At 45.7% G+C, this 20,797-nt stretch overlaps 1 protein-coding gene and 1 non-coding gene across 2 annotated transcripts in view; both read left to right on the forward strand.

The window, feature by feature from the left end:
- Positions 1-20,797, forward strand: part of LOC126292035 (amyloid-beta-like protein) — a 1,795,419-nt gene that overhangs the window by 1,664,348 nt on the left and 110,274 nt on the right. Inside the window, exon 4 of the mRNA XM_049985828.1 lies at positions 18,153-18,374. Coding sequence (XP_049841785.1) covers positions 18,153-18,374 — 222 coding nt within the window. The remainder of the gene's footprint in view (positions 1-18,152; positions 18,375-20,797) is intronic.
- On the forward strand, positions 2,387-2,459 carry Trnak-cuu (transfer RNA lysine (anticodon CUU)). Its single transcript has one exon. It is a non-coding gene; the product is annotated as a tRNA-Lys (tRNA).

A 20,797-nucleotide genomic window follows, 5' to 3' on the forward strand; every position in this document is an offset into this window, starting at 1 on the left:
ATGACGTCTTCATCACTTTCAAATTTTCTTTCCTGTAGTGCTTCCGTTAAAGGTTCAAACACATGAAAATAGCTTGGGGTCAGGTCTGGACTGTATGGTAGATGTTCCAGCACCTCCAATCTCAACTCCTTTATTTCGTCGGCTGTCCGTCTGGCAGAACGTGGGCGAGCGTTATCTTGCTGCAAGATGACACCTCTTCACAGTTTTGCACGACGTTTGGATCCGATTGCAGGTTTTAGTTTCGTACGCAACAAATCACATCCACCATACAATACAGACGTGGCTCTAAAGCCTCGTTTACGCTGGGGACGTCTTGCAACATTGTGGCATGCTACGGAAATGTGGCGTGCGTCGTCTTGTCATTTAATTCTAAATGTTGCGAAATGCTTAACTACTACATAACACTTTTTAAAAATTAATAAGCGAACATATTAGTAGTATTAATAGTAAACTTCCAGTGTCTGGCTCCACAAATTTAAATTATATGTTAAGTTTTACTCCAGTGCTTGGGAAATAAACAACCCAGGTTGGCATGCATAAACTAAAACCAGAGGAGGTGATGGTCTGATGCAGAGGGGGGGAAATCCCCCCCCCCCATCCCCCCCTGCAAATCGCACACTGAGGCGTAGCCATGTTTTAACTGCATGGGTGACACTCGTGTCGTCTTCAAAGTTTGTTCCCCGCAGAGAATGTTCAAGCGTCCCAAAGAAGACCGAGAGTGCCAGGTCTGGACCATTAGGTGGATGAGGCAACGATGTCCAACCCGAGCGTGACTGATCATGGAGCTCTCTTGCTGCATTTCCTGAGGCTATAACTCTTTTATCCACCGCCCACATTTACTCCCATCAACTGCAGCATCGCCTTACACTGCACACAAACGTTTAGTATGTAGACGCCATTTTGACGCTGTACTACTGCTCTGGCATCTGCCATAACGGTTCGAAATTCCACTGTCGCTCTGAACAAACTTCAAATGTGAAACACCAAAAAGGCCTTTTGTCTATGTATATTAATGGCTTTTTTTTTTTAATGTGGGGCATTACAGAACGACCCTCGCATATTCGCAAAACATTTTGCTGACGGTATCCACACATGCTGTGGGAATTTAGGTACACAACTATATCACGGTGCTAGATATAGCCCAAGAAATGCCACTTACTGTGACAGATTTATCCTTTCACTTCAAGAGACTGCAGTTTCCAGTGAGACATCAATTTCCCATCAGAATTAACGAGTCACAGGGGCACCTTTATGTCGCTAGCTCAAGTATTTATTCATAATGTAACTAGAAATATTGTTTATAATCAAATTCTGAGTCAGATAAACGTTGCAGAGAATTTTTATTTTGAATATTATGTTTCTCAATTTGGATGCTGTAATTATGCATTTGTACGTTACTCATATTTCTTTATACGACTGTTTCACAATTTCGAAGGTGTTTTCACGATTACATGGAAATGGAATTTTTTCGGTATTACCCTGCCGCGTTTGTCAGCTAGAAATATTTGTGTAACAAGTTCCTTGTGGTTGCCATTTTCGCAGCAGCTGTATATAAATTGCAGCAATTTGAAATAAAAATGCCTTTTGAATGCTTACATTACTTTAAAAAATTACATGTGATCTTTAAATAAAAAATTATCTATGTTCAACGTTGTGTCAGCTATTGGGAGCGATCTGAATTGTTATATTAGTCTAAAAAACCAGGTTCGCCAGGAACGCTTTCTTTTTATTGATTAGTGGTTTCGACAGATCTGTGCTGTCATCATGGGTTTTTGTAACATATTAACAGGAGTTCATAAACTTTACAAAGTTGCAAGGCACATTGTGACGTTGCGTCATCTTGCATGGCTATGTGGCGTGCAAGTTTGTAAGGATTATGAACTTCTGTTAATATGTTCCAAGATCTGATTATGAAAGCACAGATCTGTCAAAACCGGTAATGAGTAAAAATATTTATAAGCGATCCTGGCGAAACTGACGGGGAAGTGTTACCGAGATGATCCTAGCGGCTCCTAGCTACTAAAATGTACAGGATGGTTTCTATACTACAAACTATGTACGACATCATTTGCACTCTTGTGTTACGTAACCTGATGAAAAAGTTAAGCCGCTAATTGTGCCCTGGTGGAGTCCCATTAAGCACTCGGTGTTCAGTAGTTCCCGGTCATTGTATGTAGCCGCATCTCTTTGAGCGCGGCGCAGTCTTTCCTGTTGCGTAACCCGTGGCGCATGATGACATCACTTCGCGCTTGGCCTCGTGATTTTCACCACACCGAAACACGTGCTCGTGCGGTATGCGTTCGCGCCAGTTTGTTACGCTCACATGTAACGTATATCTGCTAGTAGAAGACGATTCAAAGGAAGTTTGAGTCCTACGTCGTCAGGCGCCCGGCTAGCTCAGTCGGTAGAGCATGAGACTCTTAATCTCAGGGTCGTGGGTTCGAGCCCCACGTTGGGCGAATATTTTTATTTGTCAACTATGGTCTCGAACTTAGTGCCGAACATACTACGTTTCCACTAAGTCTACTACAACATCTAGAATGAACGTTTAATTAGAATATTAGCGTTAAATATAGCGACGGGAACAACCGAATTAAAACAGTCGATGCGGTCGGGCTCTGATTATTTAGAGCGGAAACATTCGATCGTTTCCCCACTGTCTAATCATTTTTTATTTCTCTCTATTATTGGCTGTCATTTATTGCCGTTCCGTTATTTGCTCTGCCAATAAGTAGCTGTTAGCTCAGTTTTTCTGACACAATGAATCCTGCAGGGCTTTCATAAATCAGTAAGAGAACGAGAGGATGGACATCTCTTCTCAACAAAAAGTTGAAAGGCATCCCAGCTATGCTCAATAATGTTCATATCTGGGGACTTCGGTGGTTAGCGCAAGTGTTTAAACTCAGAAGTGTGTTCCTGTAGCCACTCTGTAGAAATTCAGGGCATGTGGAGTGTCGCATTGTCTTGCTGTAATTGCTCAATTTCGTCGGAATTCACATTGGACGTGAATGGATGCAAATGTTCAGACAGGATGCTTACGTACGTGTCACCTGTCTGAGTCGTATCTAGATGTATCAGGGGTCTCATATCACTCCATCGGCACGCACTCCACACCATTACAGAGCCTCCACCAGCTTGAACAGTCCCCAGCTGACATACAAGGTCCATGGATTCATGAGGTTGCCTTCATACCCGTAAAAGTCCATCCTCTCGATACAATTTGAAACGGCACTCGTCCAACCAGGCATCATGTTTCCAGTCATCAATAGTCCAATGTCGGTGTTGACGGGCCCAGGCGAAGCGTAAAGCTTTGTGTAGTGCACTCATCAAGGGTACACAAGTGGGCCTTCGGCTTTGAAAGCCCATATCGATGATGTTTCGTTGAATGGTTCTCACGTTGACACTTCATTGATGGCCCAGCATGAAACCTGCAACAATTTGCAGGAGCGTTGCACTTATCACGTTGAACGATCTCTTCGGCCGTCGTTGGTCCCGTTCTTGCGGGATCTTTCTTCGGCCGCAACAGTGTCGGAGGTTTGATGTTTTACCGGATTCCTGGTACTCACGGAACACTCGTGAAATTGTCGTACGGGAAAATCAGCTACCTCAGAGGTGCTGTGTCCCATCTCTCGTGCACCGACTATAACAAGACGTTCAAATCCAGTTAAATCTTGATAATCTGCCATTGTAGCAGCAGTAACCGATCTAACAACTGCGGCAGACACTGGTGTTATAGAGGAGTTGCCGACTGCAGCGCCTTATCATGCCTGTTCAGATTTCTCTGTATTTGAATTCGTATGCGTATATAAGTTTCTTTGGCGTTTCGGAGTATAATGACCGGCAATGTATAGTAAGAGGGGAAAAGAGAAGCCCGGATGAATGTTCACCACGAGCAGAGAAATGGGGAGGTAGACGTGATGTACCAGCTGGTGATTCACGTGAAGTTTCCATTTGTAGCGCCAGCTTGTTGACGTTAGCAGGGTCGCGCGGTGACTGGCCTTCCAGGAAACAACGGCCCGGTTAGTGTGGCTTCTGCGGTAACTTTTTTTCAGTTCCCAGGGCGGTGACGTGGACTTTTCGTTCTCGGCTGCTGGTACGTGTCCAGACAAGGCGTCACTCGCTTGCGGAAGTTATCTAGTGTGCCATTTAGCCTCAGCTGTTAGAATGGCTTAATTTTTCGCTGCGGGGGAGCTGAAATTTTATGGTGTTGGCATGTGGTGGTGAAACCAAGCATCCGACTCCATACTTCGTAAATGGTAGATCTTATGATTAAAACTAATGTGTATAATATATGCAGCAACACGTAACGAGCAATAAAGACAATTCCTTTACAGTACTGAGAGAAAAAAAATGGGTAAATCATAATTATTTGCTCCGAAGACACATTGCGAGATTGTGTTATGACTAGGCGGTGCCTTCTGAACTCAAAAAATAAAGCGATAAGTAGACGCCAGTAATCCAACTCCCACTATCTCCCATGTATAAAATGAGTCTGTTTTTCGTAAATCTAGTTTCTCAGGCATTGCAATGTTTATGACATCATATCTCCTGAAATGTTGCAAAATTCTTTACAGAAGAGTTGCAAAACTGGTAGAAGCCGACCTCGGGTAAGGTCGATTTGAGTACCGGAGAAACGTAGGAACGTGCGAGGCAATACTGACCCCATCTTAGATGATACATTAAGAATAGCAAACCTGCTTTTATAGCACTTTTAGACTAAGAGAAAGCTTTTGATAATAGAGTACAGAGGCGATAGGCTGTTTACAACTTGTACATGAATCGGATGCCAGTTCTAAGAACTGAGGGACATAAATGGGAAGCAGTCCTTGAGAAGGGAGTGAGATTTGTAGCCTAATGCCAATGTTATTCCAGCTGTACACTGAGCAAGCAGTAAAGAAAACCAAAGGAGAATTTGGAGAATGAATTAAAGTTCAGGGAGAAGGAATAAAAATTTTGAGATTTTCCAGCCACATAGCAACAACACAGGACTTGGAACAGCAGTTCAACAGAACGGACGGTGTCTCGAAAGGAGGAAATAAGACGAACACCACCAACAACAGATCAAGGATAATTGAAACAAAATCAGGTGATGATGAGGGAATTAGATTAGGGAATGAGACACTTAAAGTAGTAGATGAGAAATGGTATTTGGGCAGCGAAATAACTGATGATGGTCGAAGAAGAGAGGATATAAATATAGACTGGCAATGTCAAGGAAAGCGTTTCTGAAGAAAATAAATTTGTTAACATCGAATACTGATTTAAGTGTTTGGAAGTCTTTTCTGCACACACACACACACACACACACACACACACACACACACACACACACACACACACTCACGCCCAAGGGAGGACTCGAACCTCCGTCGAAACCTGCCGCACAGTTCCTGACTGCAGCGCCTTGGACCGCTCGGCTAATTCGGCGCGGCATGGTTTAGACAATAGGAGAATAAAAGCTTTTGAAATGCAGGCCTACAGAAGAATGCTGAAGATTAGCTGTGTCGATCACGTAACTAATGAGGGGCCCTGAACAAAATTGGGGAGAAGAGAAATTTGTGGCCCAACGCGACTAAGAAGAATGGATCAGTTGAGAGGACACACTCTGCGACATCAAGGAGTCACAAGTTCGGTATTGGAGGGATGTGTGTGTGTGTGTGTGTGTGTGTGTGTGTGTGTGTGTGTGTGTGTTTGTGTGTGTGTGTGTGTGTGTGTGTGTGTGTGTGTGTGTGTGTGTGTGTGTGTAGGGAGGGAAGGAGGGGTTAAAATTGTAGAGGAAGACCAAGAGATGAATATATTTCATATTCAAAACGATGTAGGTTCAGAGATGAAGAGCGTTGCACAGGATAGAGTAGCATGGAGAGCTGCATCAAACCAATCTTCGGACTGAAAAAAATCACCACCACCACCTCCTGAATTGTGTGTCGTAGAACGATCTAATTCTGCAAGTACAAGTAGTGGCATATGTGGGGACTGTCTGCAAAACGTGTTGCGAACAGAGCGTAGTAAAAAAAACAATAATTTGAAGCGTTATACCTGATACTATAGTTGTACTGAATGAACAGCGAGAAATATAGTAAGCGATAAGTATTTTTCTTTTCACAATTTTACGGGTTTGTGTCAGCAATAGAAAAAACTACGTGAAAGTTTGTATTTATGTATGATATTTGAGGGAAGTCGTTCATTGCTCTCATCATCAAATACTGAATGAATACAGTCTGGGTAGCTCTGAACGTGGGTGTGCTTATGCCAGCACTTCACTGTATGCCAGCATGACCCAGCGATGACAAAGCAGGCTCTCCTTTATCTGGTCCATTTATAGCAAATTTTGGAAACCGATGATCTTTTCTTTCCGTGTGAGTGAGAATTTGCCAGCTTCATGCTCATTATTTGCATATCTGTATGTGTTACAAAAAAGTATTTAAGTAGAAGCTCTCCCAGTAGTAAGTAAATTTGCGGGTTGTGGGAAGTATGTTGTAATTTTTGCAAAAAATTAAAATTCACTGCCAGAAAAGTAAGCATCTTCCTTTACACTTGAAAGTAAGTGGAACAACGAGAAAAATCATCTGCATGAACATTATTGTACAAGTAGTGGAATAGATTTCATTTGCATGTGTACTTCAATTGAAGATGGTCTTGTTTGGAAGTGAAGTCTGCTAAAAAACTAACTTGTACATTTTCTTTTCCATTTGTAGGTGACTGAGACTATCACTTCTTGATTCTTTGTCATATATCTCAGTCTTTTGCATGAGACTTCTCCGTGGATTAAAACTGTGTGCCAGAACGAGACTCGAACTCGGGACCTTTGCCTTTCGCGGGCAAGTGCTCTACCGACTGAACTCCCTAACCACGACTCACGGCCCGTCCTCACAGCTTTACTTCTGCCAGTACCTCAGCTCCTACCGGCGGAAGTTGCAGGACTAGCACTTAGGGACGAAAGGATTTTGCGGAGACATGGCTTAGCCACAGCCTCTGGTATGTTTTCAGAATGAAATTCTCGCAGGTTCGAATCCTACCTCGGGCATGGTTGTGTTTTATGTCCTTAGGTTAGTTAGGTTTAAGTAGTTCTAAGTTCTAGGCGACTGATGACCTCAGAAGTTAAGTCCCATAGTGCTCAGAGCCATTTGAACCAGCCGTCTGCCTGCATCCAGTGTAAATCATGGAGAAGTGCGGATGTGTTTCAAATGTCTGTGAGTCGTGTAACTGAGGCAGGACGTGGGGACCAGCCCGGTATTCACCTAGAGGGATGTGTAAAACCGCCGAAAAACCACATCTAGGCTGGCCGGCACACACGCCCTCGTCGTTAATCCGGCGGGCAGATTCGATCCGGGGCTGGCGCGCCTACCCGAGTCCAGGAAGCAGCGCATTAGCGCTCTCGGCTAACCTGGCGGGTCCCACTACACCACAGTAATCCTGATAAAATTATTTGTTGGTTGGTTGATTTGGGGGAGGAGACCAAACAGCGAGGTCATCGGTCCCATCGGATTAGGGAAAGATGGAGAACGAAGTCGGCCGTACCCTTTCAAAGGAACCATCCTGGTATTTGTCTGAAGCAATTTAGGGAAATTACGGAAAACGTAAATCAGGACGGCCGGACACGGGTTTGAACCGTCGTCTTTCCAAACGCGAGTCCAGTGTGCTATCCACTGATAAAATGGAGACTTTTGTGGTAGATTCTTTAATGTGTTTGTCTATTTTTTGTTTGTCTGTTGTCCATGTATTACGCTCGCAGTAAAAGGTCGTAACAACGTGATAAAATTGTCTCCGATAGTACTGTTAAAAGAATTACTGTTTGTTGCGCGTATGAAGAGTCTTGGGAGAGACGGCTGGATACTTTTAGCAGCTATTCATAAATGAGGTTGCAGGTTCGAGTGCTGTTGTCCACGTCTCTTCCCGTACACGTCGCATTCAATCTGAAACAATTCTGCTATTTCAATACTTCCAAAAATACTAATAAAGGTCGTGACGCCCACCTTTGTTCTCATGAAATAATAACGGTTTATTGTCTCTTGTACAATTCTCCACATAACGTCAAAAGATGCGAACAGAAAACTCTAATTGCCCTTAGTCACGAGTAAACCACAGAGAGAGTAATATTCCGAGTCAACGATATAATTATCATACAGTCTCTCAGATAACATATTTGCCACTTTGCTTTCTCACAGTCGATTCAGTACATTACATATTTATTACATTACATTTTGCTTTGCGTCATTGTTGTTGTTGTTGTTGTTGTTGTTGTCTTCAGTCCTGAGATTGGTTTGATGCAGCTCTCCATGCTACTCTATCCTGTGCAAGCTTCTTCATCTCCCAGTGCCTACAGCAGCCTACATCCTTCTGAATCTGCTTAGTGTATTCATCTCCTGGTCTCCCTCTACGAATTTTACCCTCCAGTACTAAATTGGTGATCCCTTGATGCCTCATAACATGTCCTAACAACCGATCCCTTCTTCTAGTCAAGTTGTGCCACAAAAGTTGTGCCACAAACTTATCTTCTCCCCTATTCTATTCAATACCTCCTCATTAGTTATGTGATCTACCTATCTAATCTTCAGCATTCTTCTGTAGCACCACATTTCGAAAGCTTCTATTCTCTTCTTGTATAAACTACACTCCTGGAAATTGAAATAAGAACACCGTGAATTCATTGTCCCAGAAAGGGGAAACTTTATTGACACATTCCTGGGGTCAGATACATCACATGATCACACTGACAGAACCACAGGCTCATGGACACAGGCAACAGAGCATGCACAATGTCGGCACTAGTACAGTGTATATCCACCTTTCGCAGCAATGCAGGCTGCTATTCTCCCATGGAGACGATCGTAGAGATGCTGGATGTAGTCCTGTGGAACGGCTTGCCATGCCATTTCCACCTGGCGCCTCAGTTGGACCAGCGTTCGTGCTGGACGTGCAGACCGCGTGAGACGACGCTTCATCCAGTCCCAAACATGCTCAATGGGGGACAGATCCGGAGATCTTGCTCGCCAGGGTAGTTGACTTACACCTTCTAGAGCACGTTGGGTGGCACGGGATACATGCGGATGTGCATTGTCCTGTTGGAACAGCAACTTCCCTTGCCGGTCTAGGAAAGGTAGAACGATGGGTTCGATGACGGTTTGGATATACCCTGCACTATTCAGTGTCCCCTCGACGATCACTAGAGGTGTACGGCCAGTGTAGGAGATCGCTCCCCACACCATGATGCCGGGTGTTGGCCCTGTGTGCCTCGGTCGTATGCAGTCCTGATTGTGGCGCACACCTGCACGGCGCCAAACACGCATACGACCATCATTGGCACCAAGGCAGAAGCGACTCTCATCGCTGAAGACGACACTTCTCCATTCGTCCCTCCATTCACGCCTGTCGCGACACCACTGGAGGCGGGCTGCACGATGTTGGGGCGTGAGCGGAAGACGGCCTAACGGTGTGCGGGACCGTAGCCCAGCTTCATGGAGACGGTTGCGAATGGTCCTCGCCGATACCCCAGGAGCAACAGTGTCCCTAATTTGCTGGGAAATGGGGGTGCGGTCCCCTACGGCACTGCGTAGGATCCTACGGTCTTGGCGTGCATCCGTGCGTCGCTGCGGTCCGGTCCCAGGTCGACGGGCACGTGCACCTTCCGCCGACCATTGGCGACAACATCGATGTACTGTGGAGACCACACGCCCCACGTGTTGAGCAATTCGGCGGTACGTCCACCCAGCCTCCCGCATGCCCACTATACGCCCTCGCTCAAAGTCCGTCAACTGCACATACGGTTCACGTCCACGCTGTCGCGGCATGCTACCAGTGTTAAAGACTGCGATGGAGCTCCGTATGCCACGGCAAACTGGCCGACACTGACGGCGGCGGTGCAGAAATGCTGCGCAGCTAGCGCCATTCGACGGCCAACACCGCGGTTCCTGGTGTGTCCGCTGTGCCGCGCGTGTGATCATTGCTTGTACAGCCCTCTCGCAGTGTCCGGAGCAAGTATGGTGGGTCTGACACACTGGTGCCAATGTGTTCTTTTTTCCATTTCCAGGAGTGTATTTATCGTCCATGTTTCACTTCCATACATGGCTACTCCGCGTCATTGGGCACCTGAAAGCTTCAAATGCCGATAAGTCATTACCTAATCCAATGCGGCTTATGCAAGGTTCTTGAGCCAAAGTGTATCTTGGGAAGGATCGGAGCCACAGAACCCTTGTAACATGTATGTAAATAGAGGCAGTTAGAGACAACTGGGATGAGATGAGGTGGTCACTTTTCCGCGCCAGCACGCCCAGCCTTGGTGTCGGCCGTGACCCGGTGGAACAGAACAAAGGAACGGCCCTCCCCGTGACGTAACGAGCAGCTATAGCCTCTCGCTGCTCGCCGCCAACAGACACAACACCGATCGAGCCACAGCGGCGGCCGGCGGATAGGCATTAAGCGGCCTTTACACGGGCGACTTCGTCTCAGTCGATTACTCTTGCAAAGTGAGTCGACTGCAGCGCCTATGGAGTCTGAGTCTCGCGTGTTTCCAGTGGTTCTTACCGTTTGGCCGACCGCGTCAAATTCGCATGCGTTTTGACAGTTGTCTACTGTGCATTTCTCCACCTACACCTACGTACGTAAACAAGCCACCGTGCGGTGCATAGCGAAGGAAAAACAACTGTCTAAAACCTTCCGTACGAGTCCTAATTTCTCTCTTCTTTTCCTCGTGGTCATTATGCGAAATGTGTGTTGGTGGCAGTAGAATCGTTCTGTAGTCCCTCTCAAATGCCGGTTCTCTAAATCTGCTGCTATCACAACCAGAGGGAGCGCCGAATTTATGGGCTGCATGGAGGCCACCACAGTCGATCGATTGACGCCATCTGCGAGACTGTCACTGGCAGTCCAACATTCTCGACTGGAAGCTTTCGATCGTCATTGTGTCGATGAAAAGTCAACATCATTATTTTACCCAATATGGATGCCGACTTTGCACCAACTGATCGATGATGGACTACTTTCTCTCGAGAACGCTGACACTCGTATTAGCGTCACGTGATGACTGAAGCCTTTCATACTGCCAGCCTATTCGTCGCTCCCTCGATGTCTGATGGCTGTTCGCCTCTGAGTTTGTCTCCCGCAGAAGGAGACAAAACTTTAGGGGAAAGTTCTACACATAGACCACAGTCTGTCATCCCGGAAGTTTTAAGCGAAGTGAATACCGGCCTCGAAGGCCTGCATGGTCTGATTAAAACAGAACTGTTCTATACGAGGTATGTTCAGTAAATTCCGGAAAATTCGTAATTTCGCGCCAATGGTGTGTTGGAGCGAAATTCGAATGGCATCCCTGTACACGCCTGTGCTTAATGTGTAACTGTGGGAAACTTCGTTGTTGTATGTCTCTTAGTTATTGTTCAGTGCTGTACCGAGTAGATCGTTGTGTCGCTTGGTATGCGAATTTCGAGATGGCAGTCAGAGGAGTAACGCTTCTGCTTTAAATTTTGCATGAAAGTCAAGGAAACAGTCACAGAGGCACATCAGTTGATGAAGAAAGCCTACAGTGATGAGTGCTTAAGCCGTACTCGGTGTTACGAATGTTTCGCACACATTCAAAATGGCCTGACGGATATTAAAGATGACCATCGTTCAGGACGCACACAAGATTGTAACATGTCAATTGGATCATGTCATGAAATCCTAACACAGCATTTTGGAATGCATACCATTGCCTCCAACTTCGTCCCACGGCTCATGAGCCAAGACCAAAAAGTCCTTCGACTCGCAATCTGTGAAGAGCGGCCGGCCATGGTGGCTGATCGGTTCTAGGCGCCCAGTCCGGAACCGCGCGCCTGCTACGGTCGCAGGTTCGAATCCTGCCTTGGGCATGGATGTGTGTGTTGTCCTTAGGTTGGTTAGGTTTAAATAGGTCTAAGTTCTAGGGGACTGATGACCGCAGATGTGAAGTTCCATAGTGCTCAGTCATTTTTTTGTGAAGAGCGTTTCGTTCGCGCAGATGAGGTGTTTTCACCAAGAGAACCAATACTAGTGATGAGACGTGGGTCTATGGTTATGATGCTGAGGCCAAGGTTCAGTGTTTACAGCGGCTCGGGTAAGGTTCTCCAAGATCAAAAAAAGTTTGTCAGATCAGGACAAATGTCAAAGCCACGCTGATAGCTTCTTTGACTTTGAATGATTAGTTCATAATGTATTCGTGCCGCATTCATTCATCCCTGTTTGGTGCTTGACTGTTGCACAAAACACGAAATTACTTTGATGCTTCATCCTCCGACGCTCCAGACCTGACTCTTGCCGATTTTTTTTTTATTTCTGAAGTTGGAAGCCCCGCTGAAAGGACGAAGATTTGTAAAGACAGGCGAGATAAAAGAAAATTCGCAGGCGGCGCTTCGCGCGTCCCAGCAAGAGGTGTAAGAAAACTGCTGCCGAAGTGGAAACGGCATTGGGAGCGAAGTATCAATTGCGAAAGAAGGTATTTCTGGAGAACGTGCACAGTAAGTTAAAGGTAAGGGTAGAAAAAATTTGCGGACAAAGTTCCGGAATTTTCTGAACAGATTCCGTACATGGTAGCCCGTTACTCTACCTTTTTTTTTTTTTTTTGTTAAAAAGAAACTGGCACTGTAGGCAAATAAAGGTTTGCTAGTGTCGGGCTGTCTGAAGTTATTTCTGAGAAGGTACCCTTGGAGCACAGCATTGTCTGAAACTGAGTCATGGTCTGCGGGGAAAATCGGAAAAGAATTCAATCGAAGCGTTTGGGAAGTTATACTATTGGAGGACATTGGTAGTTAGCTGGAGTGATGAGGTAAGGGAACAGGAGGTTCCCCGCAGAATCGGCGAGCTGACGAACACCTGAAAAACACTGACATGAAGGAGGGAAAGGATGACAGGACATATGGGACTATCTCCGACGGAGCTAGGGGAAGCGTTAGAGGATAGAGACTGTAGCGGAAGACAGAGACCGGAATACATCCGATACATAATCGAGGACGTAGGGTGAGAGTTACTGATACGTAGAGGTTGGCTCATGAGACGAAATCAAGGGGGGTCGCACGAACCACACAGAAGACTTACCACCACCACCAACCACAAAAAAAGAAAACAAAGCGACTTCCCAGATTCCTCAGATTGTACTGTCCGGGCAATTACGAGGATCACTCCAAAAGAAATGCACACTATTTTTGTAAAAATGGCAACGGCAGAACAGAGCGTAGGATGTAAAGCGGACGAGAACTTATTACGGCCTGTTGCCAATTCTCGTTGTGGCTGATTGCCAGCTGTGTGAATGAGCACTCCAGATTCATTCATCTACATTTACATGATTAACTCTGTAATTCACAATCACGTGCCTAGCAGAGGGTTCATCGAACAATCTTCAAGCTATTTCTCTACCGTTCCACTCTCGAACAGCGCGTGTGAAAAACGAACTTAAATCTTCCCGTGCAATCCCCAATTTCTAATGTCTTATTACGGTGATCATTTTTCCCTGTGTAGGTGGGCGCCAACAAAATATGGAGAAAGTTTACTATTGAAATTTCACGAGAAGATTCTGCCGCAACGAAAAACGCCTTTGTTTTACTGATTACTACACCAATTTGGGCATCATATCTGTGGTACTTCCTCACCTGTTTCACAATAATACAAAATGAACTGTCATGTTCAGCCGTACATAAGATCTGTTAGTATGGACCAAAACAGGGAAGAATGTCCCGTAAACGTGGGCTGTAAAGTGCGTATCTTGACAGGTATGAGCACGTGTTCATTTTCGCTACTGTGCAGTGCATCTGTGCTACCGAACGAGTGCCATAGAGTGAAGGCTTTCACGACCGTATCACATAGCTGCTGGGGGCAGAGAGTTACTTTGACCACGCCTCTTTTCCTACAGTATATATGAGGGTCACTCCAAAAGAAATGCACACTATTTTTGTAAAAATACTGTCTTCATTCTGCATGTGTGAAAGCTTTACAGTGTGTAGATACATCCTCCCCGCTTGTTTTCAAACTTATTTCAACCTGTTCCCGTGAGTGGCGCCGTCACAGCATGTCTTCAAGATGGCTGCTACACTTGACGTTCGTCAGAAGCAACGTGCTGTCATTACTGTGCTGTGAAAACGAGACAGTGGGAAACATCCACAAGAGGTTGAAAAAGGTGTATGAAGATGCTGCTGTCGATCGCAGTACAGTTAGTCGGTGGGCAAGCAGGTTACGTGATGAAAGCGGGCACGGCAATATTAAGGATTGTCCTCGCAGCGCCAGGCCTTGTACTGCACACACTCCAGACAATGTGCAGAGAGTTAAGGAATTGGTGACTGCTGGCAGGTGCATCACAGTGAACGAATTGTCACGCTACGTTGGGATAGGGGAATGAAGTGTTTGCAGAATACTGAAAGTATTGGCGTTAAAAAAGGTTTATGCCAGGTGGATTCCCAGAATGTTGACAGTGGCCACAAAGAAACAAGAAAAACGGTATGCAGCGAACTTCTGGAACAGTACGAGAATGGTGGAGATGAATTTCTTCGAAGAATTCCGACAGGTGATGAAACGTGGCTCCATCATTTTTCATCAGAGACGAAGAGGCAATCAATGGAGTGGCATCTTACAAATTCACGCAAGAAAAAAAAAAATTCAAAACCACACCCTCTGCTGGAAAAGTTATTGCTACGGTGTTTTTCGATTCCGAAGGACTCTTCCTGGTGGACATCATGCCGAGTGGAACCACCATAAATTCTGATGCATATGTGACGACACAGAAGAAACTTCAAGCTCGACTGAGTCGTGTTCGACCACATCGGCAAAAGCAAGATGTTTTGGTGTTGCACAACAATGCATGGGCACAAGTCAGCCAAAAATCCATGGAAGCGATCACAAAACTCGGATGGACAACACTGAAACACCCGCCGTACAGTCCTGGACTGGCTCCATGCGACTATCATCTTTTTGGGAAATTGAACGACTCTCTTCGTGGAACAACGTTTCAAGATGATGACTCCCTTGTGCACGCTGCCAAACAGTGGCACCAACAGGTTGGTCCAGAATTTTACCGTGCGGGTATACTGGCGCTGGTTCCAAGATGGCGTAAGGCAGTTGAGAGGGATGGAAATTATGTGGAGAAATGAAAATATTGTTCCTAAAGGATGTATCTACACACTGTAAAGTTTAAAACATGTAGAATAAAGGATGGATTTAAAAAAAAAATTAGTGTGCGTTTCTTTTGGAGTGACACTCATAAAATTCGTCACAGAGTAGCTGCCTTCTGGCAGGGAGGGGAAGACGCGACAAAATGAAAGAAATAACTGGACAATATATAAGCGATAACCGGAAATTAAACAAGTGGAGAACTGATATGTACCGGACAGAATGGGACACAACTGACAAAGGAAGACGAGTGTGAAATATACCCACGATATTTTACAAATCGCGAAAACAGAAGTTTTCTGCGGAATAGGACGAGTTGTCAAGGAGAACCTATTTGGTTTTGTGTTCAAATTTAATTTTGTTGTGTGTCAGTCATTATATATCACTGCATAGGGTCGGTGATCACAAAGTTTGGTGACAGCATAGTGCAGTCATTTCTGTCCTAAAATAACGTTAAAGTGGAGTCATGAATGCCGTTTGTTTCTTGTGGTTGTGTCATTACTCTACTTTATAGTTTCTTTTGAAACGTAGTGGATCATTTATAACCAACTTCATGACGGAGTAAATATATTGTGAAGCAGAAGTCAAAATGCCAAAATCCTTAAACAGTTATCTACACCATAATCGTCAGTGAGCACCACTTATTATACTTACAGCACGTTTTTGAACAACAAAGACTTTTTTCCTTAAAGAGCGGTTGTCCCACAACATCATTACATATGACATTCTTAAATGAAATGTCGATTTTTTTATTAGTCCCTCCCCACGCTTTGCAATGATACGATGATCAAATGTGACTGAACTAACTGCAAGTTGTTTTATTAGTTCCAAAATGTGTTTTTTTTTCTTTAAATTCTTAAAAATATGGACTCCGAAAATTTTGGAGTGTCTGGCCCAGTTATTTCCTCACTAGGAGTTACACTTATCACTAATTTAGTATGTCTAGATGTGCAGTGCTGGGTCTGTTGTATCTCTTTGAAAATTGGTAGTGAGACTAGTTACAAAAAACTACTCAGTAATACTTTTAAGAATATAATGTACCATTTCATCTGTTTGATGTATTTATACTTGCGTCGATTACAATCACGATTGTCATGTGCTGAACTAACTAATTCCTCCTACCGTGCACTGAAGTGTCAAAATAGCGATATGCAGGTATTCAGATGGCGGCAGTATCGTATACGCAAGGTATACAAGGGCAGTGCATTGGTGGAGTTTTCTACTCAGGTGATTCATATGAAAAGGTTTCCTACGTGATCATGGTCGCACGACGGTAAGTAATAGACTTTGGGCGCGGAACGTAGTTCAAGCTAGAAGCGTGAGACACAGTATTTCGGAAATTGTTAAAGAATTCATATTCCGAGATCCCCAGTTTCAGGCATTACTTCTCACCACGAACACTGCAGCGGCTGAAGGCCTTCACTTAATGACGTAGAGGAATTGGGTTGTATTGGGAGAAGAGACCAAACAGTGAGGTCATCGACCTCATCGGATTAGGGAAGGACGAGGAAGAAAGTCGGCCGTGCCCTTTCAAAGGAACCATCCCGGCATTTGCCTGGAGCGGGTTAGGGAAATCACTAAAAACCTAAGTCAAGATTGCCGGACGTGGGATTGAATCGTGCTAACAGCACCGCATCGCCTCTTCTAGGCTGTGATCCTATTGTATCAGTTGGATCATAGACGACTTGGAAAACCGTGGTCTGGTCAGATGAGTCACGATTTTAGTTGTATAAGCGCTGATGGTAGGCTTTGAGTGAGACGCACACCCCACGAAGCAGGTCACTGTGAAAGCTAGTGTTACTTGGAAGAAATGGCCGGAGCAAGGGTATTCTAACCTATGCAGTGTAACGGCTACTGGGTTCTTTATCCAGCACGAACGTAACATACGACCGCGAGTTTTAACTTATGACCTCCAAAGCCACGAAACCTGTGATTGTACCTACTTGTCATGGGCGAATGCTCTGCAATAGGCAGCTTTCTGAGGATACCCTATACATGTTTACGTCCATCACTCACCGAAGACGACAGAATGACATTCCACACTACAGTCTATTCGTTCACGAAACCAGAGCAGCCATGGTCAGCAGTTTCATGGTGTCAGTGACTGCCTAGCCAGAGGCACACGTGGTCTTAATCCTGATGCAGACAGACGTTTCCCAGTGGCCTCTTATAACACAGAGTGTGCAACACGTGTCCGGATGGATGACGTTTGGTCAGACGTCACTACTCGCACAATATGTCGATCTCGACGTGTGTCTGTACTACGCAGACGTCTGGAACCTGGTCAACAGGTTCGGGGGAAGTTTCACAGACCTCTCTTCAAAGCCGCAACACACTAATGATGCACTGTATCCAACATGTGCAGCAATCCGTCCATACGTCCATCCAGCTTCCTGAAGACACACAATGCGACCCCATTCACATGGTTGAAACGGAGCGACACGAGTATGAACTCGTTGCGGAGCATGATTGTACCCTGAAACGAATGTTGCCAACACCGTTCGGCTCTAAACTCAACACAGTCAAGGCAGAGGATATAGAGACCGGCCTCCTGAGTACAGTCAGATAGCCGATGGCCGTGATAGATGATGCACTAACAGTACAACGCGGCGGTATTCACGATCATACTCTGGTGCCACTGCACACAGTCCTTAAATGGCGTGGCATTCTTTTTTTTCCAGCACTATATACGATAAACAATAATGGAGCTAACAATGCGCCTTGTGGAACGCCCATAAGCGATTTCGCCCCATTGAAGAGCATTTCCCCCACTTACTTTGGTTGAACTATTGATACAACGTTCTGCATTGTTTTGGGTAGATCTGACATCATCCATTAGTTGGCTGTACTATCAATCCCATCAAACCTTAGTTGATCTAGGAGAATATTGTGACTCACACAGTGAGATTTCTTAGATACCAACCGATGTTATTGAATACTCGTAAAATTTGGTGAGTGAATGTGATGGTTGACAGACATTCATGTGTTTGATTACCATGTGGACCCAGTTTCAGTATGCTGACTCGATGTGTTTTGTTTTGTTGCAGAAGGCCCGTTCCAGAGCGATGCGCTGCTGGTGCCGGAGAACTGCCTGTTCGACCACATCCACAACCAGACCAAGTGCTGGCAGTTCGACCGATGGAACGCCACAGCTGCGGATTCTTGCCGCGAGCGCGGTCTGGCGCTGCGGTCGTTCGCCATGCTGCTACCCTGCGGCATCTCGCTGTTCTCGGGCGTGGAGTTCGTCTGCTGTCCCAAACACTTCAAAGGTCAGTCCGTCTCTCTCTCTCTCTCTCTCTCTCTCTCTCTCTCTCTCTCTTATATGCTGCAAAGCTAATGTGAACGTTACTTCCCACGTGTTTGTGCCGTCTCCACACGGGACGTGTTTCTCAGTGTAAAGAACACCACACGTGGCTTCCATTGTGGGTGATTCACGCTTAAACTGTCGTCTCGCGGGACGTGACAATGTACGTGGACAAGGATTTGGTGACGTCATAGCTTGGAATTTTCGGAGCCTATGAGAATGGTAGACCCCGCAACGAACTTGTGACGTCACACTAGTCGCCTTACCGGCGTACTTGGCGAATTCTCGGCTCCATGCAAGGCTCACTGGAAGTCAATACGTCATTGAAACGCTACTCACTATAAATAAACAGCGCTGTGAAAAGTGGCTGGCTGCTGCAGTTTACGACAAAATAATACCCACTAAAGATCTTCACTGTGTCTTGCGCTATCTACAGTTTGCATTCATTTAAATGCACAGTTAGTAATTTTAAACTTGTCTGAAATAGCTATTCACTTCGCACTGGAGCCGACCGGGGTGGCCGATTGGTTCTAGGCGCTACAGTCTGGAACCGCGAGACCGCTACAGTCCCAGGTTCGAATCCTGCCTCGGGCATGGATTTGTGTGATGTCCTTAGGTTAGTTAGGTTTAAGTAGTTCTAAGTTCTAGGGGACTGATGACCTCAGAAGTTAAGTCCCATAGTGCTCAGAGCCATTTGAACCATTTTTTTCCCACTGGAGAGGTGCTGGCACTCGTATGACCTGCAGTGTCATGTGCTGTGAAGTATGCGCTGCCTGTCTTTCTTGTGGGCCTCGGTGGAATTTCATTGATAAGCCTGAAATGAAGACACCTCATAAAAATGAAAGCACAGATTCGAGGAGTTGGTCCATTCGTGGTGCAACTGTCCTTAAGCGTTACAATGGTGTATCACATACGAGTGCTGTGGCATATGCAACAGTCCAACACCTCGGGGTTAACTGTCATCGATCATCCTCAATATAGTGCTGACGTGGACGCAACCCGATTTTCATTTGTTTCCAAGACTTGAAGAACTCCTTCGAGATCTTCACTTTGATACTAATGAAGCAGTTCAAGGAAAGATGAAGCTGTGGCCCTGTCGATGAATTCAACCATTCTACAACGACTGTATCCAGAAACTGGTCTCTTGTTGGGAGAAACATGTTCATCACCAAGGTGGTTATGTTGAGGAACAAGTATGTAGACATACAGAATAAACACAGCAGCACACAGCACAGCACTCCGTCTTCAGGCCACAAGTGGCCCATCGGGACCATCCGACCGCCATGTCATCCTCAATTGAGGATGCGGATAGGAGGAGCACGTGGTCAGCACACCGCTCTCTCGGTCGGTATGATGGTTTTCTTTGACCGGAGCCGCTACTATTCGGTCGAGTAGCTCCTCACTTGGCATCACGAGGCTGAGTGCTCCCCGAAAAATGGCAACAGCGCATGGCGGCTGGATGGACGCCCATCCAAGTGCCGGCCACGCCCGACAGCGCTTAACTTCGGTGATCTCACGGGAACCGGTGTATCCACTGCGGCAAGGCCGTTGCCATAAAGAATAAAGGTGACGCTTAATAATGTTTGTTCTACTTAAGCAGCTTTAATGATTTTCACATAAAAATTCGGAGGCGTTACTTTTCAGCACACATTTGTAGATCTCGTGCATAATCCAAGGATATCTGCTGGGCCTTGTCATTTTGCCTATTCATTCCTCTGCTGCCTGCACTATTTCGTATCTCAAAGCTACTGCCACAGCTAATTTATAAAAATATTGTACTTACGTGCTCTCCTGGCCCCACAAACAACTGCGGGCTTTTGGGCTCATTATGTAACCTCCTCCACAGCGTTCTATCCTCAGGGTCTTCTTTCCTTTCTCCCACTACCTGAAGATCCTTGACCACGTCTCTCCATCTTATTTTCGGTCTACCTAAAGGTCCTTGTCCTTCAGACGGTTCTCATCGACATACTTAAATAGTGGCAGCTATTTATTCACAAATTCACAACCGATACAAAAGAGTTACATGTTTGCACCTGTTACCGTCCTTCAAAGTAGTCACCAGCGTTGTGTAGAACACGTTGCCAGCGATGTGGAAGGCGTCGTATACCGTAAGCAAAGTTTGTCCTGTTTATGGTACGAATGGAGCGGTCTACTGCTTGCCGAATCTCTGGAACAGTTCTGAAGCGAATGCCACGAAGTGGTTCCTACATCTTCGGAATCAAATCAAAGTCACAATGGCTTAAGCACGGGAAGTATGGTGGATGGTACAGTACTTCCCAGTCCCATCGACCGAACAGAGCAGCCAAAGCTTGCACCGTATGCGCCCGCGCATTGTCGTGCAAAATGATGGGTGGGTTGCGCAGAAAGAGTCGCCTCATATTTCGCGAA

Source organism: Schistocerca gregaria, chromosome 9 (assembly GCF_023897955.1).
Source record: "Schistocerca gregaria isolate iqSchGreg1 chromosome 9, iqSchGreg1.2, whole genome shotgun sequence".
In the NCBI taxonomy this organism is placed as follows: Eukaryota; Metazoa; Arthropoda; class Insecta; order Orthoptera; family Acrididae; genus Schistocerca; species Schistocerca gregaria.